Here is a 23509-nt window from a genome sequence, read left to right as displayed (position 1 = left end):
ACATTTCCTTCAGCTCAAATGATAGCTCCTGGTATTTTCTGAGTTTTCGGCTGTGGTCTGTCTCATCCGAAGGTACAGCGATATCAATTATATAAGCCCTCGTCTCCAGCTGATCCAATACTAGGATGTCGGGCTTGTTGTGTACTACTCGCCTGTCTGTAATCATTTGGACATCCCAGTTGATCTTGACGTGATTGAACTCAACCAGAGGAGTAGGCTGATAGTTATAATACGGTGGGGGGACCTCTGCAATATTCCCAAACTTGATCTGCAGTTCCAAATGAACAATTTTTGCCACATTGTTATGGCGCAACATACAGAGTGGGTGAAAAGTCCGAGAACGGCTTAATGTCTCATACACAAAGATAATTTGACGGTGGGTGTGATTGGGGATCCTACTCAAATTGAAAAAACTACTTTACAATGAATTTAAAAATCTGGTCTGCCATCTTGGATCCGCCATTTTGAATGCAAATTTATTTTTTTAAATAGGAAGGTGTTCGTGCAATACATGACTTGGATAGGGAATTTCAAGAAAAAATGAAAGGCAGAAACCGCAGATTGATATCTCAAACCGTTTCAAAGATTTTCACATTATTAATCAATACCACTCATGTATTTCATTTTTGATTTGCATGATGATAATGTGAATATCTTCTGAACAGTTTGCGATATCGATGTGCGGTTTTCGCCATTCATTTTTTCTTGAAATTCCGTATCGAAATCATGTATCGCATGACCACCTTCCTATTTAAAAAAATTGAGTTTCATTCCGGCAAATTAAATGGGATAATTATTTCGATCACTCACAACACAAAACTGACTTGGCCACTAGTAACTTATATCTTTTCCCCATACTCGAGTCATGACGTTGAGGGCCGAGCTTGCAAACTAACGAGTAGCTCATTAATAACGACATAGCCCACTTGAACTCATTTGACGGCAGAATTTTATTAAGAGGGTTTTGTTAGACTGGTCCACTGGTATAACAAATGCTTCAACCTGCAAGGTAATTATGTTTGAGAATAAACATAAGTGTAAGTAACGTTTAGTAAAAAAGAAATATTTTTTATAAATTAGTCTTATTATTTATGGCCAATCGGAGGTTGTAAAAAAATGACCCTCTCATTCCTTATAACATCGTCTCTGAGCCCCTTTCTTCTTCTTCTAATTTTCTTCTTATTCTTATTTTTCTTCTTATTTCCTTCCTTCTCATTACTTGAATCCTGTTTCGTACAAAATTTACATTTTAGTAAAGTGTTTAGTAGAGTGTTTAGATTAGCATTTAACGAAGTTAAATTTTTGCAGGTATACAAGAATCTACCGTCATTTGACAACACGGTTGACATGGGTCTTCCGCGAAGGAGGACCAGAAACCTCAGAGAACACATAAGAGGCCATATTTTCTCTGAAAACTTGAAGGTACCGGATGTACCAGAACCTGGCACATATAAGTGTCCCACCTGCGATAATTACACAAGCAAGAGTAAATTGGACTTTATTGCACACATGTGGGATGATTATAGATTAATCACGACACTGTAAGAACATTTTCATTACTTATTCAGTATATTTTTGCATTTGGTTTTTTTTTTGCAAGTTTAAAGTTGGGGTTGACAAAGGGGGGAAAATGCACAGGGTTACTTCAAAAGTTCATCTGATTTGAAAAAAACTCTGTCCATTTCATTTCATGACAAAGATGAGGGGCACGTCAAGGAAGTCACTACTTGTCAATCACACTCTTCACTGGAAATTCCTTTAGTGAATAGAGTGGATTGTCTAAAAGATATTTTTTAGAGCTTGCTTAAATAGTTTAGGCTGTTCCTTACTTTTTATCTCATGTGGCAGGCAATTATGAAAGCGAAGACCCTGTGTTTGTAGCTGTCTCTGCGTTTTTAGCAGCCTACTGTGAGGGAGGTCAAAGTCAAGTACCTAAGTACTCATTCGAAATGGATAATCTTTATACCAACGAACAGAGGAAATTCCAAAGTTTTTTCACAATAAATACCTTGAGTCCCTATTAGACTAGACAGCCAGGTTGCGCAGCCAGCCAAGCAACCAGGTCACAGGCAGTCGCTCACTCCATCACCTAGCATTGTTTTAGCCACATTTTGACTTCCTGTGTGGTCGTCGAGCTCGGCATCATACCAGCAGCCAAAATGTGGCTGACAGGATGGCTGCCCTAGTGGCTGTTGCACAAATGCCGGTTAAATTTTAACCGTGATTTAAACCGTGAAGGCCTTTTAGAAAAGACGCCTTCTCTGATAGGTTCTCGTGAAATTAATCACGGTTAAAATATAACCGGCTTTTGTGCAACTGGGCCCTAGTCTAATAGGGACTCAAGGTATTTATTGTGAAAAAACTTTGGAATTTCCTCTGTTCATTGGTATAAATTATCCATTTCGAATTAGTACTTTGATAATTATTAATTTTTTAAATTAGATGAATCTTTTGTAGTAACTCTGTACATTTTTCCCCTTCATCAACCCCAACTTTCAACTTTAAGGGCTGGTTTCCGAGCTCGGGATTTAGCTAAGTTCTAGACTTAAAACAGCTGGAGTCAGAAAATTGCTTTCCAAAACGGTGCGTAGTCGCAGTTTTTGTGACAGTAGTCGCAGTTTTTATTTTCTCATTCCTACAATATTGGAAACGTCTTTCCTTGACGAAATCAAACATTCCTAAATAATTCAAAATAGCTGAAACTTTACACCATTTTCTCTTTATTTTATTTTGTGTTCAATTTTCTAGTTTTTCGAAATTTAATTCGAACCTGACTATGATAATAACTACGACTACGCCCCGTTTCGGAAAACCAATTTTCTGACTCCAGCTGTTTGAAGTCTAGAACTTGGCCAAATCCCGGCCCTTAATGTATAATATGGATGTAGCTTCTTTCGTAAAATAAAAATACTTAACCATGAATCAAATTCTAATGCTATATTATTAATCATGTTTCGCCCTACAATTATAGTTGTTGAAACATTCATTATTAAATTAAACAGGTCACTATCGTAATTAAACTGGGCACGTTAAATTGTCAGTCCTGGCTGGCTGGTATGTCAGTCGTAAGGCTCATTACGGGTCTTAAACTCTATATTTTAAAAACTCTTGAGTTAATAAAACATTATTATTATTATTATTATTATTATTGACGGCTTAATTTTATTTTCGGGCTCGGTAGGGCCTTCCCGCAAGGGACTCCCCACCAACAAAAAGTAATACGAATTAACTTTTATTCATTAAAAATGTGTTGCATTGAATCTTATCTATAACATAAAATTGATGATATAGGCTAGTTTATTCAAGCATTCAAGACTTTTCTTGGATGTTAATTTGAAAGATATGCTTGATTTCTATGACGATAATTTCATTTAATAATTATTTTGGACTGGAAATTTTGAGTGAATTAGTTTATGAAAATTACAAAAATAACCTCAGACTGCTTATATAAACAAACTTCAAGAATATTGCAAACCTCAAGTTGGTTTAAAAGGATAGCACACATTTTCTTGTGGTATAAATTTGGCAAAATCATGTACTCAAGGGTGGTCAGTTGATGAAATGAAATGAATAAATTACATTATGTTAAATTAGGTATAGAAACAGTGTTGGGCGAGTCCCTGTTTGTTCAACTCGAATTACGTAATTTATTATTGTCAATGAATGAATGATAATGATAATTATGTTTGTTTTTTTTTTTCAGACCTTCTTCTGCTGAAAAAAAACAATACGAGACTTATGTAAGTGAATATTTTATTGCTGATATTGTTCAATTTAATCATGAATATTTTGTATATTGAGCCAGTCAGTTTTACAAGCTTTCTAATTATCGGATAATCATTTTGCAAGACTAGCTCATGTTGAAGCCAGAAAATTACGGTTTCTTGTTATTTATCAATATCAGATTTTTCCCATCAGATATCTTTCAACGGAAATCTAAACTCATTTTGATTAAATCGATTCTTTCCCAGTGATAGCAATTTGTAATTTCAATTGGTTGTTATTATTTCGAATTGCTACAATCTATTCAAGAATGTCTCTATACATATTTCAATTTCATTATTTGGAATATCGCAGTCCTATGTTAACTTGGTTTACTTGAACATGGATAATTCTCATCTGGAAGTATTATGAAACATAGAAGGCATTATTTTAGTTCTTAACCTTTTTTGAGGTGTGTCCTCCAAGGTTAGCTTCCAACCAAAATTTCTCATTGTGTACCATAATTAACTCCAAAAATTGAACGTCATACGGAATCAATGATTACCTAATTAATATGTGTAATAATTTTGTCCTAGATTAATCGGGTTATATGGAGGCTAGAAATCGAAATGAAGGCAGACAAAAAAGAAGTTTCTGTAGAATCATCGAAAGATAGTGATTCAACGACCAAAGATCCTCCCAGATTGAAAAGGGTAATTCCTCATTATTTACTATAACTATTTGCTATTTGCTTGATTTGTTGAACTGCATTGTTTTCGAGATAAGTAGACTTATAAGAGAATATACTGTAATTTATTGTTAAAAATGAGTTAATTGTGTAACTGAAAAAATGTAGAGTTGAATTTGATATATGAGCACGCCTCAAATTGATATTCGGGAGTAATGGTGAAATGAGAGACATTTACAGTATGAATTAATAAAAACAATATAAAAATCTTGAAGTACCCTTTATGTTCAAGCGTATCATGTTTCATTGTTCAAGTGTATCATGTTTTATTGTATCCTCATTGAGGAGCGAGCGCTCTTTGTGCTTCCTGTGATGAACTCTAACCCAGAACCCAGTGAATGGCGGACAGTGTGGATATGAAATGTGTACAAACAAGACGTTACAGCATAATTCGCGGTGTGCAATTCTGCGAGCCATTCTATCAATTCATATTCAAGTTTGTTAAGCATATTCAAAGTGTTCAATGCAGTCCATTATTACAATCAAACTTGTGTCGTGTAATTCATTCAAACCAGTCAACCACTTGATTTCTTAAAAACTTTAAAATAAAGGGTACTTCAAGATTTTTTTATTGTTATCAATTTGTTAAAAAGTAGCTCATTTGAGTGAAGTGTTTTTATTTACAGTATGTTATCACTTTTAGATCAGTAAATTAATGCGTTGAAAAATACAAATATACAGTCGAATATATTTGCAGCCTTGGGCCCGGCTGCACGTACGTCGGTTAAATTTTAACCGTGATTAATTTTACGAGAACCAATCTGTCTGTCTGTAGTTTTCTGCTCGTAAGCAGGTCCTTCTATATGGCAGCAGCCCTCCACTCTCTTCTATTCTCTGCCAGTCGCTTCGTTGCATAGTAGCTCATCCCCTCCTTGATGTCGTCCAACATTTTGTATCTTCTTCTCCCTCTTCCTCTTCTTCCCTGAATGGTCCCCTCCATGGCATCCACCAACAAGCATTGCCGTCTCATCCAATGTCCCAGCCATCTCCTCTTTCTTCCCTTTATCACATCCAGTAGACTCCTTCTTTCCCCAACCCTCCTCAACACCTCCTCGTTTGTAACTTTATCCCTCCAACTGATCCCCTCCATCCTTCTCCATATCCACATTTCCAATGCCTCAAGCCTCCTCTTATTCTCCTTTCTCAGCGTCCAAGTTTCTGCACCATACAGTGCCACACTCCAAACATAGCACTTTATTAGCCTTTTCCTTAGTGTCTTGTCCAGTTGGCTACAAAGAATTCTCTTTTTCTTATTGAATGCTGTATTTGCCATAGCAATTCTTACTTTGATTTCTTTGTTGCATTTCATATCCTCTTCCATTATGCTTCCTAAATACTTGAAAAATGATACCTGTTCCAACTGTTCACCCTCCAGTACAGCATTCCCCTTTCTTGTTCTCCCTGCACCAATTCTCATGCACTTTGTCTTCCTGACGTTTATCCTCATTCCATACCTCTCACAAGCCTCATTCACCTCTCTCAACATTCCATTCATCATTGTCCAGCTATCAGCCAGGATCGCCATATCATCTGCAAATCTTATGCACTCTATGTGTCTTCCTCCAATGCTGACTCCTCTTTTGCCATCCAAACACTCCTGCAATATATCCTCTAGGTAAACGTTGAAAAGGATTGGTGACATACAACATCCCTGTCTCACTCCTCTTCACACTCTACTCTCTTCTCCAATTTCGCCCTCTATTCTCACTCTGCTGGTCTGGTTGACATACAGGTTCCTGATTAGTCTCCTCTCCTCCCATTCCACACCTCTTCTTTTCAGAGTATCCATAAGTCGGTCCCATCTGACTCTGTCAAATGCTTTTTCCAGATCCACAAATGTCACAAAAACCTCTCTCTGTTTCTCTACAAATCTCTCTCCAATACTTCTTAACAAGCCAATTGCTTCCCTAGTGCCTCCGCCCTTCCTAAAACCATATTGTTCCTCTCCTATTGAGTTATTCAACCTCCCATACAGCCTTCTATTTATTATTCTCAAAAGGATTTTCGCTGTATGAGCTATTAGACTGATTGTCCTGAATTCCTCACATTTTCGAGTGTTTTTCTTCTTTGGAATTGGTACAATAACTGAGATTAGAAATTCCTCAGGCCATTCTCCATTCTCATATATTTTGTTGCACAGATATGTGACTTCTTCAATTCCCTTCTCTCCCATTTCCTTCCATAGATCTACTGGTATTCCATCAATGCCACAAGCCTTGCCTTTCCTCATGGCATTTTTGAAAAGACGGCTTCTCTGATTGGTGCTCGTGGAATTAATCACGATTAAAATTTAATCGACGTACGTGCAACCGACACTTAGAGTTGGAGGTACGAAAGAATAACTGAATCACAATAAACCTCTGGGTACTGTATTAAAAATGCACTCTTAGTAAATTCCAATACATCAGTATCAGTGAAAATATTCTTCCCATAAATTCTAATGGGACTATTCACATAGACGACGACGTCGGAATTGAAATAGTTATATCAGAACTCAGAATTATATTTGCACTGATGCTGTGGTAATCCAACTATCTAGCTCTATATTCCATAAATATAGTCTACAATTCAAAAGTCACAATGAGCTGATCTGTAGTAAGCTGATCAGTAGTAAATTTGCAATTTTACATTTTTGCAAACTTTTAGTCAAGTTAACTTGAATCCACTATACCAATGTAGACCGTTCTTCATGTTTTGTAGATGTTGAACATGTTTGACTTTTGAATTCAACTTGAATCTTGTAGGCAAAGTTCAACCTATAAACGGAAAATGAGATGAAGAATGTCAGTCAATGTAGAATGTATAAAAACAACTAGATATAAAAGTATGATGCAAGTAAGAGGAAACCTTTGAGATTAATTAGATCTTTCAATTTATAATTATGTACTTTTGAAGTTATGAAAACTTGAATTCAAAATCGCCCATTTAACTAAACTGTTGAAAAAACTTGAATTCAAGTAAACTTGACTAATGTAAACCCAACTTAAGACCAGCTTATTTAGTCATTATTCGAGGTTATTTTTTTTCGCTGTCGGCTCATCGCAGTATTTGTTTGAATTTTGCAGGCTTACAGAAAGAGGTCTGCGACAAAAGTTTCGGCCACTTCGGAAAAGAACAAAGTCGATTCGGATGACACCAGTAACAGTAAAAGACCGAGATGTCGACCAGAGAAAGAGTAAGATTCTATTCCATAATTTTTAAATCATACTTTTAATAGTTTTCAATTTCTGAACTATACAGTACATGTAAAAAAATTTCCCCGCTTTTAAATGTTACAGTAGAAGTAGATGTTCAAATTATCTCAAATAATTATTGTTTAGGGCCCCATTAAGATGGCAATATGAGGCAACTTTTGATATACGATCGCACGTTATCTTGTCTTCCAATCAAATATGGGTAAAAATTGAAGGAATTGAGGTTATGTTTATCATCCTTCAAAATATTACTCTCAATTTATTCAAACAACTCACAAAGAATATTCGATATTAATTGACAGAGAAATGCCAGTTTTATATGGTTTTCATATTTGAATCCCTTCAAGCCCTCAATCTCTGAGTTGGTAGTGCATTGAGTGATAATTTATGCTTGATGTGCAATTGTTGAAGATGTTATTTTGTATGTTGTTTATGTATATGGTGTATATTAGTAATGTTAGATTATAAAACTTTGACATGTCATAGGAGCACTGCTTTCTTGTTGCAGTTCCTTATAAAGAAAATAGGAAAAGAAGTAAAAGAAAAATAAAAGAAGTAAGGGAAAACGAAAAGAAAAATTGAATACAGGCATAAATTATTGTTTCACAGATTCATCTGTAAAAGGTAGGCGTCAATTGGAATTTTAGATCAGGTTTATCTCATATAGATACTGTAATTGTATGCATACATTATAAAATGCAAGTCCACATATTTTGTCACAATCTCATCGACATCTCGAAATAATACATATTTCTCTTCCATTATCATGTGTGTAGATGTAGGTGTATTTATTTGATAGTTTGTATTGTTTGCATACAATATAGTTTTAAATTGACTTGATTGGAGAGAACTAACTGTTCAGTTTCAATATCGATATCAAATCAAGTTTTATTCAATGACAGCATGAAAAATGAATAGAAGGATTTTAAAATGTTATTTATTCACAATTTCACAATGGAAGCAACAGGTAAAAACCCAAATAATAATTATAATTTTTATTATATCAAATATACAGCCATGAGAGTTTTATCAAATGAAAGAGAAGGAGAGCGCTCTTTAGCATAGGTGAGATTCCTTTGATGACGTATCACCATATCGATACTAGACCAAACCAGACTATCGATTTATCATTGACTATGATGTCACCGTATGAATCTCTCTGATAGGATATGTTAATCTTTATGTGGTTATTCTACAATTCTGTGAGACGGTTTTACAAAGAAGATCCTTGGCGCAAACAACAGAGGTTAATTTAATAATTTAATAATCATCAACTCTGTCTAAAAGACATTTTATTTGGAAAGAATATATATTTTCTCATGATCTATCTTTCTTCATAGTCAACAAAGGATTTGGCAATAGTGCGGAGGTAGAAAATGATAGAGCTATCTGTTTTGTCTAAATCAGGTGCTGACTTGAATGTCACTATAGTAATACTCAGGTGCATAAAGAAGATATTGTCAATTCCACATTTGGTCTAGAGTGGAATTGACAATATCTTGTTTATTCATCTCTTTAATGTGGAGAAGTTGCTCAATCTTTCTGTTTCCAATATGACTTGTAATATTGAAATTGGTTTTGGTTTTTACAGACATACATGTACACTTTGCTCCTTCCAATGTTTGGATGCAAATGGTTTGAAAGATCACATGGCCAAACGTCACCCAAGTACACCACCAATGGTCACAGCAACTGTCTCTCAGCCGAACGATGCCGATGCCACTGAAGAGGAGGTCATTTACGAATGCCAAATATGCGGTCGTGTAGACTATAAAAACGCTCTACATGATCATTTTAAAACGACTCACCCGTTTTCATCTATCAGCATTTCCATTTTTGACGAAGAACTTTTCAAATGCAACATTTGCAATTTAATCAATCCTTCGTACGAGCGTCTAATGAATCACTCTACTACAGTTCATCCAAACTGCTCTATTGACATTGCTGCCGTTGAGGCAGCTAAAAATACGCAGCCTCCAAAAAAATCCCCGGAAATGTCCAACATTAAAACGAACCTAGCTCGTTCATTCTCTTGCTCGCTATGCAGGGGGATGTTCAACACACACACGGCTTGTCGCATCCATATCAAAAATCAACACAAATCAAAGGCGGCCTGTATTTCTGTTGTTAATGAACAGCCTGAAAAAATACCGGTCGCTAAAAAATCCACGTCAAAACGTGTTGTTGAGAGTAGACCCCACGACAAGCTATTTCTTTCAAAAGTAATTTTGAAAGATTTAGGAGAATCACATTAATCTGAAATCCAAACACGTCACTATTTTTTATTATTTTGATCTCTTACTCGATGAAGAATAAGTCTGTACTGAAGCGGTGCTTTTTAGGCTTCAGTCAGTATAACGTTCTTAGTACTATCAGTTTACTGTAATCGAAACAGTATCATTCAAACTATTATCTTAGGTTCACGGTCAGTGTATCATTGACTGTCTTGCACGACTATTAGTATTATCTCCCGCGACCAAAAAAATGGTTGATGTGTAAAGTGTTAATAAGAAAGTTGGTATTTTGAAGTATTGAAAATTATTATATGTACGTAAAGTGTAAAGAAATGTTCGTTGTATAAATTGCCAATTTATATTATTAGTGTTTTATAGTTGTGCAATATTTGTTCTGAATCGATTTTCCGATTCCCTTTACTCCATACATGTTTATTCATATGTCATTTTGGTACAGATAAGAAGTTTAATTTTGTATTCGATGCTATGCTGCAAAATCACTGTGGTTCAGATAACAAATTTAATTTTTATTCCATGAGTGACGATTTATCATTATCATTTCTGATTTTTCATACTACTTATAAGTTTATTCATATGTCATTTTGGTATAGATAAGAAGTTTAATTTTGTATTCGAAGAGTAACAATTTCTTGAATAGCTACATACATGCTATGCTGCAAAATCACTGTGGTTCAGATAACAAATTTAATTTTGTATTCCATTAGTGACGATTTATAAGTATCATTTCTGATTTTTCTTAGTACTTAGTACTTTTTTCTTACTACTAGTTTATTCATATGTCATTTTGGTACAGATAAGAAGTTTAATTTTGTATTCGATTAGTGACGACTTCTTCAATAGCTACATACATGCTATGCTGCAAAATCACTGTGGTTCAGATAACAAATTTAATTTTTATTCCATGAGTGACGATTTATCAGTATCATTTCTGATTTTTCATACTACTTATAAGTTTATTCATATGTCATTTTGGTATAGATAAGAAGTTTAATTTTGTATTCGAAGAGTATCAATTTCTTGAATAGCTACATACATGCTATGCTGCAAAATCACTGTGGTTCAGATAACAAATTTAATTTTGTATTCCATTAGTGACGATTTATAAGTATCATTTCTTATTTTTCTTAGTACTTAGTACTAGTACTTTTTTCTTACTACTAGTTTATTCATATGTCATTTTGGTACAGATAAGAAGTTTAATTTTGTATTCGATGAATGACGATTTCTCGATATAATTTCTGATTTATTAAATACATACATGCTATGCTGCAAAATCACTGTGGTTCAGATAACAAATTTAATTTTATATTCGATGAGTGACAATTACTTTATCAATGAGGATTTACTTATGTTCTATCTTTGCATTCCAATTTTATTATATTCTTTTTCCGCATTCAGTTCAGAATGACGTAGAACATATTTACATGTAGAAATTACAGTTTTGACATTATTTCTTTGTGGCTCACAATAAATTCTGTATGTTATTGATATAATTTTCGATGTTTCTGACCACATACATGTTTAATTATATGTCATTTTGGTATGTTATTGATATTTGTTATTGATATAATTTTCGATGTTTCTGACCACATACATGTTTAATTATATGTCATTTTGGTACAGATAAGAAATTTAATTTTTTATTCGATGAGTAAGAATTACTTGATCAATGAGGATTTACTTATGTCCTATCTTTGCATTCCAGTTTTATTATATTCTTTTTCCGCATTCAGTTCAGAATGACGTAGAACATATTTTCATGTAGAAATTACAGTTTTGACATTATATTTTTGTGGATCACAATAAATTCTGTACGTTCTTTTAATGCTATAAATTGACCCATGCGCCCATTGCCCTTTTTACTTTTACTTAGTGTGATGCATTACTTTTCCTGATTCTCAAATGAAAATTCATTTTATCACAATAACTATTTATATAATAGCTTGTTTTCTTATATTGCTATTATTTTTGTAGTCTGAAGACGTTATGGCGGAGGTTCTATTTTTTTGTGAATATAGGGACTTGGAACTGCTATTTCCTTGAGACTGGTTGTAACCTCAGCAACGATGAAAATTCTTCATTTTATTTTTCTTTGAGATCAATTTCAGTACTAGAGATTTCTAAACAGTCGAATCCCGTTGAACTATCTCTGCTATGTTGAAAAATGACCGATAATGTTAGCATGCGATGTAATTTTTTAAGGCTGTTCGGTAGGCTACACCTTTTTTATTTTTATTTAAATTGATTAATCTTTTTCTATATAATTGTTAAGATCATTATAAGAGTGAGAAAAAGTGGCAACTGACATTTTTAAGTGGTCTAATAAGCGAGTTATGGGTTGTTGAAGTGCTAAACTCAGTTTTCTTTTCAGATCATAAACGGTTTCGAATTTTCCATTGGATTTTTTTTAATACATTTAGTATATCATTGGCTTTGTTCTAATATGCGTTTTTTCGCGATTAATGCCAAAATGAACAAGTTATCGAATTTACAAAAAATGTTACTTTTTATTTATGAACAATATGGGGAATAAAATGTTTTAGTTGGGAAAGATACATTTTTTGAATTTTTTAAAGAAGTTCTTATAGTCGAAACCGTTTATGATCTGGAAAGTTAGCACTTCAACAACCCATAACTCGCTTATTAGAACACTTGAAAAATTCAGTTGTCACTTTTTCTCACTCTTAAAATGATCTTAACAATTATTTTGAAAAAGATTATCCAATTTAAATAATAAAAAGTGTAGCGAACAGCCTTAAGCTGTTACCTGATATCTAATCAGAGAATGGAAATCATGAAAAAGTTGTGTTCGATAATAATGTTGCGATGGTATTATACTAGGGCAACAATGGTGTCAGTAATAGCAGCAATTCGATTCAATTCCCGGTGATGATCATGTGATGTTAGTCCAATGGATGCCATAAGAACTAATGTCCTTTGACTCGCTCGGACACTGGTGTCCTAGTATAGTACATTTCCGCAAATAGCAAGATTTAGAGTAGACAATGAATGTATGAGCCAATATCTGAATACTGTCCGTTCACACTTGTCCTGTCGTTGATGACCGGCCACTTGATAATACAGGCACAACTCATTTAATGATCAAATTGAGGCAGCAGAGGCACATTGTTATTTGGACTAATAAATTGATGCATGACAGTATCCAAATAATCTATTTAACCCTTTGCGGTGAATCAATAAGCTTTAAATACAGAATAGGTTAGGTTTTCAATTTTATCACTCGAGGAACGCCCGAATAATCGGTGCTCTACTGTAGTGCATTAGGCCACTGTCGAGCGAGTCGCGGGGCATTAGTTCTTATTGCGCTCATTTTAACTAGCGCGCAGATTCTGGCGGTTGGTCATCAGATTTTGGCGACCCGGCTGGTGTCTTACTCGGGTCACCAGTCTGGCAGTCAATTCTGGTGTTCCCAGACGCCAGCCACTCGCTGGTGGCTGAATGTAATAGGCTACGAGCCGTAGTGTTTAAAAATGTCATAAGTACAGTATATTCTGAAGACGCTGCATAGCTATTGCTCTCATTAGGCCTACATTGGGGTTGCCAGCCAAGACAGCAGATTTTGGCACCTTCAGGTTGGTGTTCCACAAGGGCGCCAAGTTCAATTTTTGTTAGTTTTGTAAGGTTTGAATTCAATTCAAAACTTATAAAACTTTTGAAAGTCAATTCAATTCAAAATTCTTTATTCTTCAAAATGCACTATACAATTATAATTTCTGTCTATAAATTAATAATTTAATAGTCTTATTATTATAAGAATACCCCTACAAGACTATACGTCTATGTGTAGGGGTGAGTTCCAGGTTACCTACTGAATCTAGATCTATTGCGTTTTATCAATTTATGGTCTGAAATGGCCTGCATGATTTTCTAGTACAGAAATAACTACATTTCACTAACTTGATAGCTAAATAAAACACAATAACATTTTTATCATAATACCAAAACATATGGTACTGTAAATTATAGTTATGAATCCTTAACAAAGATAAAAGTAAAAGATCGATGAAAAAAAGTAAATTTAAATGGAATAAAAGTAATATCAAACAAAACATATTGAAGATTTCTTAGCAATAACATGTTAATAATACTTCTAAATCTTTAAAGAAAAATAAAGAATAAATTGAAGATTTATTATACAGGAGCAGTGATCAGCGGATCCTCAAATATCAGTACAAAGGTGCCGATTTATTACATAAGAAGGGGAAAAGGTAAGTTCCTGTGTACCATTTGGGCTAGGTAGAAAGGTGTTCTCAACTCAAGCCCGTGGACCACTTGGGGCGTCGCAAAGCCATAGTTTACTCTGTATCTTGTTGGATAAGTATGAATTATTTCTGGTGAAATGTTCAATCTAATGTTTCTGAGATAAATTAATAAAGATTTTATGTAGAGTTGTCTTATGTTCAGCACCGGAAATTCAGTGAATAACTGAATGGTTGGATAGCGGTACGGTACTCTTTCTTTAGGATAGTTTTGATTATTTGCCGCTGCGACACCGCAAGTGGCTCCAAAAGGGTAGCAGGCAGTCCCCCCCCCCCCAAATAAGAATGCCATATTGAATAATGGACTGAACATAAGCAAAGTAGACTGACTTGCAATGCTTTTTACTTAAAACTTGGCTTAGCTGAGAGAAAGCATATAGTAGCCTTCTAAGTTGCTTTTTGACAAGTTGGACATGGGGACCCCAGCTGAGGGCGCGATCAAATGTTATGCCCAGATACTTGTACTGGTCAACTCGTTCTAGAACTTCACAATTACAGCCAATGGAAGTTGAATCTTGACATGAGTGAAGTTTCAATAATCTAGGCCCTGGATCTTGCTGGTTTCGGGTGACAATAGGCATGTATTTGGTCTTTCTTGTATTCACTGTTAAGCAGTTGTGATCAAACCATTTTTTAATTCTAGCTACATCAGTCGTTGCATTATTATAAGCCTCTTCCCAATTTTTTCCAGTAGAAACCACTGCTGTGTCGTCCGCAAATAAGAAAGGTTTACTATTAATGTTCAACTGAGAAAGATTGTTAATGTAGATTAGGAAAATAATTGGTCCAAGGGTACTCCCCTGCACAACACCATAATTTACTTTCTCCAACTCACTCCTGACATCGTTGATTTGAACATATACTGTTCTCTGTCGTGCAGATAGCTCTTGAACCACTTCAAAGCAGTTTGTCAAATACCCATGTCTAGTTTTATGACTAATTTTTCCCTGTCAACTGAGTCAAAGGCTTTTGCTAAGTCTAGATAAGTTATTATTAATTTATTTTTCTCTTTTGTGTTATCTGCAATATGTTTTGATAAATCGAAGAACACATCAGATGATTTTTTTGATTTTTGGAAACCATATTGAGAGTTAGTTAGAATAGTGTATTGACTTAAATACTGCATTAGTTGTATCTTAACACATTCTTCCAGAATTTTTGAAGTTATGGGGAGTAGCGAAATAGGACGGTAATTGGAGTAGTCATTTTTTGCACCGGATTTATGAATTGGGATTACCTTTGATATTTTGAGAGTGTCTGGGAATTCACCTGTTAGTAAACTTAAATTTATTAAATGCTGAATAGGACGTATTAGTGAGTGGATCTTTAAGTCTAGCTGGTATGCGATCATGACCAGGAGCGCTATTTCCTCTCATGCTGCCAACCACCCGTCTGATCACCTCTTGTGTAACAGACCGGAGCTCAAACAAAGACTCGACAGCATGATTTGAGTCAAGTACCTCTGGATCACCCAAAGTTGTTATGGAGTCAGCCAGGTGCTTTCCAACAGAGGCAAAGTACTTATTGAAATTGTTGCTAACTTCAGAAGCACTCTGTTGCTCAGAAGACTCTCAATCTTTGATGAATTCATTGACAGGGAAAGTAAGTTTTTGTGTAGATCTACCAGATATTTCGTTAACAGTTGATCAGAAATTTTTAGAATTGTTTGGAACATCATCGATTTTGTTTTTATAATGTACCTATTTTGCTTGTTTGATCAGTGAATGAAGTGTATTTCTATATTGGAGGAATTCATTTTTTAAGTTTATGTTGAAAGGTTGTCTATTTAATTTCTTTTTTAGTTTATCTCGATATCTGATAGATTGTATTAGTCCCATACTAATCCATGGCTTTAATTTGCTATTTTTTGCAGTGACCAATATTTTTTTAGTATTATCATATATTATTTAGTACTATAGTCAGGTTGGTAGTAAGAACTGTTATTTTTAAATTCAGTTTTAAAGTAAATTAACCTTATTTAACAAGTAATTTCACATTACTTGTATATTCATAAACTATTTTCATGTATAATATTCGATCAACGATTAATTGCCTACTCTCAATTCGAGCAATTGCGATTTTTCATTTTTTGTTTTGAGAAGTCTTACCAACCATTTATGTTGAATCTATAAAATTGTTAATATATTCAAGAAAACTGTTGTTGTTGAAATTTGTGTGAAAAAAATAGAAAATCATTTAAATAATTATTTTTTCAAATAATATAGTGCATGAATACTCGATAGGCAATCGAATCTTGATCAACATTGAAATGTTGAACGGCTTCGAGTGAGGTTGTGCCTTGTGCGGTATTCTGAATTCAGAATTCAGTCGGACATATTGTGGTTGGGTGGCTGTGTTTGTATGTATTGTGTTTAAAAATGGCGAAATCATTCCCCAGTGTTAATGTTTCACGTGTTACTAATTCGGGCGATTTAATTCCCAAATACGATTTTGATGTTAATCTTGTAATCGATTATGATCCACAAGGCCTGAGTGTCAAATTAAAGAAAGGTAAATAATTGTATTTTCATAACTTGAAACTGGCGTTGGGCTCTATCTTCTGACTCACTAACTTTACCTCCAAACATTGAATGAACTCATTGCTATATTTATTGACTATTCGATTATGCTATGGATCGATTTGAATATTTTATACATCAACTACATTTTATTTTCCTCCTTGATGAGTGACTCCCTTCCATACTCAATAAAATATGGAATCTCAGCTTGGAGATCCTTATAGAATCCATGAACCTCGACTTGAACAACGTCTCAAGTTGAACAGAACTCAAGATTACAACAATAATAAAATTTATTGTTCTGATCATTATCATATTTGTCGACTGATATGACGATTTTTTTTCGGCAAAGAAAACTAAATTTATTCCACTTTCCCAAACATTACAGCAAGTTGAACTCATGCTTACTCTTAATTCGTTTTGCCGTTGCTCATTATTTAATCCTTAATATGTCAAAAATACAGGCCAACCACAAATAATGAATAGGCATTGAATTGAAAGAAAAATTTGCCACTGTAATGACTATGAATACCTGGTGTCAATGAATTATGTTTTGCAAATGCCACTATTGTAATACCAACTCTAAATTATTAACTAATATTAATTGTATTATTTCATGGAAAAATTTCAAATATTGTGAGTAAACACATTATTTAATGCGTTTTATAGGTTATGATGATTCACGGATGGGTCATCAATGGTGATCTATAATCTATTGATGACTGAAGTAGCTTCAGCTAGAAGTTAATTTATTTAGGGTCATCATGATAAATGTTGAGCGCCTTGTGGCTCATTTGAATTTTGAGCAGTTACTCATTATATAGAAGTGTGGCGATACTGCCCACCTCTTGTGACCATAAATCTGTCAGTAGAAAAAGAATTCAATTTCAAAATTTATTTTATACTGATTTTTATTTTAGCTCTCAAATCCCTAATTTCTTTTTTTTTCTACTTGAAGGTGCAATTTCTTAATCCTTGGAGCCACGTCGTGGCCACGTGGTCAGAGCCGCCCTCTGACTGGAGCACATAACCTATAAATTCATTACATTCGATTACTCATTAGATGTGAAATATAGAAGCAATATTGAAGCAGAGAAAACTTGGCTATGCTTTATCCCAATCATATGGGGTCGGCATTTCCCTCCTTCAGCCATCTCCTCCACAAAATCGTGTCCATCTTCTCCCCATGTCTCCAAACCCTCTCCCGCAGATCAGCCTCCACTCTGTCTCTCCACATCATCCTTTGCCTTCCCCGCCCTCTCCTGCCACCCAGATCCAAATCTTGCATCCTCCGTCCCACACAATCCTCCTCACTTCTCTGCACATGTCCAAACCACCTCATCATGGCGTCCTGCATCTTCCTACCCAATGGTCCCACCCCAACTGTACCTCTAATCACCTCATTGCGAATCCTATTCCTTCTTGTGACTCCAAACATCCATCTTAGCATCCTCATCTCAGCCACTTCCATTTTCTTCTCTATTTGAAACAGGCCAGGTTTCCGCGCCATACAACATAGCCTGTCTCACTACTGATTTGTACACTTTACCCTTCATCTTACAGTTCACTCTCTTATTGCAGAGCACATCACTCATACTTCTCCACTTGATCCGTCCGCAATTCAGTCTGCTGTATTTCTGCATCCAGCCCACCGTCCCTTTGCAAACTTTAAAAGAGATCATGTATTTGATTTGTGTATTATAAAATGTAAATAAATAATTAATTCATCTGCTGCCATAACGTTCATACAACATCCAGTGAATCATAGAATCTAATAAATGTATAGGCTATGTGCTGTAGCCGCGTTCTTCCTAACCACGCGGCTTCAAGGTCTAAGGAATTGCACCTTCAAGTAGCAAAAAAAAAAAAAATAAAAAATAAATCAAGGATTTGAGAGCTAAAATAAAAATCCGTATAAAATATATCTTGAAATTGGAATTTTCTTGCGACGACTGTACGACTCTAGTTGTATCAACTGTATTAGTATATTATCATAGAGAAACAATAGCATAATTAGATATCCCATGGAATAGGGTGTTTATGTCGCAACTTTTACTGTCATCTCAAGCTGATAGTCCACGTAGTTCTTTCCTGTGAAGCTTTATGACGCTGGTAGTCTCTCATATTGTGCCGTTCATTCACTCTTACCCGGTCAAAACAGTAAAAATCGACAGTAATCGGCTTGAGATAACAGTAAAAGTTGCGACATAAACGCCCTATACCAGGGATATCTACTTATGCTATTGTTTCTCTATGATATTAATAACTAATATATCATTGTAGGTTAGGGAGTTAAGTAGTCGAGTCGTTTTAAGGCCCCACTATACGGGCAGAATCTTTTCTGCGGGAATTCATGGAAGAGTGAAGAAAAGAAGAACAAAGCGAAAAAAACTAACAATCAACCACTCTTTCCAATTCAAGCTTATTTCCCTAATGCATAATGATTACCACCATCATCACAATATTATTTAAACTAAGCAATTATAGTAAATAAAGTCTCCAGATAGTAAGGCTTAAGACCTCTTAGCCATCGGAGAATTCTTGTTTTAAGGACAAGTCGATTTTATATCCTCTTAATTTCAAGTGGAATTTCATTAACAAACTTGACGCCAAGAGATGCGAACGATCTGTAAACAAGTGGTATACTTGTAAACAACTTGTCAACCCACTTTTAAGAGTGAGAAAGTACCCACTTGTCTTGTTTACTTGTTAGTGGTAAACAAGTCACTCTCCTTGTTTAATAACTAGGAACATCCAAGAAGAACACATGACCACAGTCTCCAGAAACATATACAAGACATTAAAAACAAATATTTATCTCAGAGGCATCTGAGACTGTGAAAGAAAAGAAAAGTATGCTCTTTTATATTTTAATTTTAATTGCACGAACTATAGATTATCAAGTGACTAATGTAAGAGGAGCCCCAAAAATTTTACTGTAACCGATCTTTGAATCAACAAGTGCAAGATATAGAGCCTGAGAACATTAATAGGAATAAATTTATTCAAAAGGTAGAACTTGGAATTAACAGTATATTTTATGTTAGCCTAGTAATATGTTGAGCACTTTTACTTGAACTTTTCATCAACAATTACACCCTAATATTTTATTAGTTTGAACATGAGAAGAACTCACAAGAAAAGATATAGGCTAGCTGATATATATTTTATTTTTTTTGTTTCAGATGACAATAAGAACGAAGAGCTCAGTGAATTTCCAGTTCACAGGTTCACAGAATGCTCAAGGGTTGGCGCCCTCTCATATATTTTCACATTTGATTCTGATAGTTTGTGTCTAAAGTTCTCATCTGAAGCAGGTATTTATAAGATTAATAGTATTATCTCTTTCGATTAAGGTGGGTCGTCCACTGGAACCGATTTCGTCCGAACTAGCATCGGCCGAAAACTACCGAACTCGTCCGAACGATCCCCCAACAAAGAAAGCTATAGATGATCGTCCATTGCAACAGGTTCCATCGTCTCCGGCCGATCAAGTTTTCGATTCGAATTGAATGGGATTTTCCGGCCGAAGTCGAGCTGAAACATCATCCTAACCTCAAAATTGTTTCACAGTTTTGTCTGTTTTTTGAAGTTGTTCTGTTTTATAAAGTTGTAACTATGGCCAATGAAAAGTTGATAAGTTTGGTTCAAGAGCATGTTCCATTGTGGGATATGCGAGACAAAAGATATTATCGTCGTGATGTTCAAAGGAATCTGTGAACAAAGATTGCTTAATAATAAATAACTAATCTAGTGAATATTTGTTGAAGGTAAGACTATTGTAATTCAGTGGATATTTGTTTATTCAATTTTCAAAATCTCAATATAATAATTATTTATGAAAAAATTTTGGTGGCTATGATAGTAGTTAATTCAATAATTGGCATCTAGACTGACGTAAACGGTTCTAATGGACGACCATATTCGGCCGAATTATCGGCCGGCAGATTCGTCCGATCCAACGGCCGAACGGATCGGTTGAATACGGTTCCAGTGGACGGTTACCCCAAACCATTCTGAAGCGTATTTCAATTTAGTTTTACTTTTCTCTGAGGAAGGTTGGGTTCAGTTTATCTTATTACTTTAAAAACTTTTTATCAGAAATCGGGCATCATCTGCAATAAGAAGTAAACATTTTCTATTAATCTAAACCTGAAATACATTTTAATTAATGATAGATGGATTTATTCTTCTATAGGATGATGCATTCAGGACTTGATAGTGCTCAAATTAAGCAAGATCTAGATTATTGGTTTTAGTGCCAAAGTGTATCATAAGAGATTGTAATCATTAATGTTTAATCTATAAGTTACTATATTATGAAGAAAAGAATTGGCTTATGCGTGTACAGGATACGAATTAAATGCTTGACGCATGATCACGTCTGAACTACTGAACTGATCAACTTGCAATTTTGCATAAAGATTCTTAATTTACCGAGGATTGTTATAGGCTTATTTACATTTTTTATTAATCAATTATTATTGCAATCGTTGAAACAAATAAATTCAATTTGTGGTACAAAGTTTATGAAGATAAAAGCTCAATCAAATAGTTTTTTCATTGTAAATTATTATACAGTTATTAGGCCTAATACTTTTCATATCAGCGTGGAACTATAAAACTAAATTCAATCTATTTATGCTGTCAACAGACCCTTGCGGAGCTCGGGTAAAACTTACTCGTATAAAATAGTTTAAGCTCTTGGCGTGACGTTAGTTGGTAGAGAATGTAAAATGGATTGTTAATGTTCAACTCTCTCTAAATTCTTTTCTACATCCTGATTCCAAGTTTTTTTTAACATTTCAGATTTAAAAAGGTTTCATTCGTACGTCAAAGAAGTGAAAATCGGCAAAAACCAATCTGTTTTCTCTGAAAGAACCGATGATTCTTCAGCCGTCCAATATTTTAAGGTGGGTTCTAAAACGTTTGCTACAAAATGTAAAATAATTCTGCAATGCAGTGTTGAGGCGTTCAAGGAATCAATGTTACTATTAGAGTCAATAATATGTGATTATCAAGAAATAAAAATAAAAAATATAAGTAGGCTACCCTTTTTAAAATTTTTACTCGCACGTTTCAACATTAATTTCATTTTGAAGTGAGTGAATAAAATTTTATTAACATTAATTTGAAACATTTTGTGAGTAAAACTTTTAAAAAGGAACTAAATAACCGTGTTTTTTTCTCATGCAATGACAAGGGCCTGAACGGCGAATGGGGTGAAGTTTTTAGACTTTGGCCTTCGTGCTAAAATCTAGAAGGAAGCAGAACAGCAAGACAAACTCTTGGGACCCTTGGCGCCTCTTACAGCGGCCGAGATCACAATAAAAAATGAAGGCTTGAAGATGCGTTCAGACTTTTGCCCCACGAACACTCTCATTTCAATTTTCATCAGATGATGTTTCTATACAAATACAGATATAATAAGCTGATGAGAAGTGGAATGTGCGTGTTCGTGGGGCATAAGTCTTTACGCACCTTGATAAATTCGGCATATTCGAAGGGATTCTTTCAATTCTATGCTGAGTTCACAAAAATCATTCCTTTGCTTGCCAATAGTACGCCGTACAAAAATGGGATGTATAAAGCATTTTTATTTAAATATATTTTTAAATAATTTACTCGAAGTATTAATGCGCTAAAACGCAATTGCTTAGTTTACGGCTCTTTCCTTGTTTTACCCAAGAAAAGTGCTATTCTTTTACTGATGATTGTAATGATTGTCTGTAGATGAATGAGCTGTTTTGTTACAAGCAATTTAAATAATAAAATTTTTAATTTGTGTTATTTATAATTATTTACAACTCTTGAATTTTTCAATGTTTGCAGTTTTATGGGTACCTATCGCAACAACAGAACATGTTACAAGACTTTGTGAGAACAAGCACATATCAGAAAGCCGTACTGGTGAACTCGGATGACTTCAAAGATAAAGTTGTGCTTGATGTAGGGGCCGGATCTGGTATTCTCTCATTTTTCGCTGTTCAAGCTGGTGCTAAACGGGTCTATGCTGTCGAAGCAAGCTCTATGGCATTACATGCAGAGGTAAACTCGTTTTTATTACAGTCCATGACTCAATTCAAGCTTCATTAATCTATTGTAGAATAACTATCTAGGCTGTGTAGAATAAACATGTGTTAGTTACAATAGAATAATCAAATTTTATTACAGTCCAAGCTCCATTAATCGGTTGTAGATGAGCTCTAGAATGCTGTGTAGAATAATACTGAGTTAATTACAATAGGATAATCAAATTTCAGTAAACTTTATTACAGTCCAAGGCTAAATTTTAGCTTCATTAATCTGTTGTAGATGAGCTACAGTATCTAGAAGGCTGTGTAGAATAATATTGTGTTAATTACAATAGATTCAATTTCATTGGAATGAGTTTGTAATTTTCCTGTTATAGTGAAAACTGCAAACTGTTGAAAATTGCTTGTTGATTTTCTTTGAAAAACTCAATCCGAATTCCAAGTTTTCCAATTTCGGATTTTATTCCACTAAGCAGTCATACTCTCCTACTGTGACTACAGTTTTTTAATTGGACGTTATAATTTTTCAGACCTTGGTGAATGCAAACAATATGAGAGATAAAATCAACGTTATTGCTGGAAAGATCGAGGAAGTCGTGTTACCTGAAATGGTAGACGTTATCATCTCTGAACCCATGGGCTACATGCTATTCAATGAGCGTATGTTGGAAACCTATTTGCATGCGAAAAAATGGCTGAAAAGTGGAGGTGAGTCAATAAGATTCTTTTCAAAACATCATATTAACTTACGGACCTAACTGCTGTATGATTGTTTT

At 34.6% G+C, this 23509-nt stretch overlaps 2 protein-coding genes across 12 annotated transcripts in view; both read left to right on the top strand.

Annotated features, from left to right (window-relative positions):
• The window catches only part of LOC111052760, an 84195-nt gene extending 72473 nt beyond the window's left edge, over window positions 1-11722 (top strand). For 2 of the 4 annotated variants that reach the window (XM_022339519.2, XM_039442863.1), the window contains 5 exons: window positions 1309-1541; window positions 3704-3740; window positions 4299-4415; window positions 7516-7625; window positions 9236-11619. In XM_022339519.2, the coding sequence (XP_022195211.2) occupies window positions 1309-1541; window positions 3704-3740; window positions 4299-4415; window positions 7516-7625; window positions 9236-9899 (1161 nt within the window). In that variant the 3' untranslated portion in view covers window positions 9900-11619. Of the gene's footprint in view, window positions 1-1308; window positions 1542-3703; window positions 3741-4298; window positions 4416-7515; window positions 7626-8152; window positions 8269-9235 lie in introns of all 4 variants that reach the window. The other 2 variants (XR_005573272.1, XM_039442862.1) reach the window with 2 other exon arrangements.
• A 4720-nt stretch (window positions 11723-16442) lies between these two features.
• Window positions 16443-23509, top strand: part of LOC111052762 (histone-arginine methyltransferase CARMER) — a 34977-nt gene continuing 27910 nt past the window's right edge. For all 8 annotated transcript variants that reach the window (XM_039442860.1, XM_039442861.1, XM_022339526.2 and 5 more), the window contains exons 1-5: window positions 16443-16690; window positions 19884-20015; window positions 21508-21611; window positions 22531-22746; window positions 23264-23441. In XM_039442860.1, the coding sequence (XP_039298794.1) occupies window positions 16558-16690; window positions 19884-20015; window positions 21508-21611; window positions 22531-22746; window positions 23264-23441 (763 nt within the window). In that variant the 5' untranslated portion in view covers window positions 16443-16557. The remainder of the gene's footprint in view (window positions 16691-19883; window positions 20016-21507; window positions 21612-22530; window positions 22747-23263; window positions 23442-23509) is intronic.

This window comes from Nilaparvata lugens, chromosome X, assembly GCF_014356525.2.
Source record: "Nilaparvata lugens isolate BPH chromosome X, ASM1435652v1, whole genome shotgun sequence".
Classification (NCBI taxonomy): domain Eukaryota; kingdom Metazoa; phylum Arthropoda; class Insecta; order Hemiptera; family Delphacidae; genus Nilaparvata; species Nilaparvata lugens.
The sequence above is the reverse complement of the archived record's forward strand: the minus strand, read 5'-3'. Positions and strand labels throughout refer to the sequence as shown.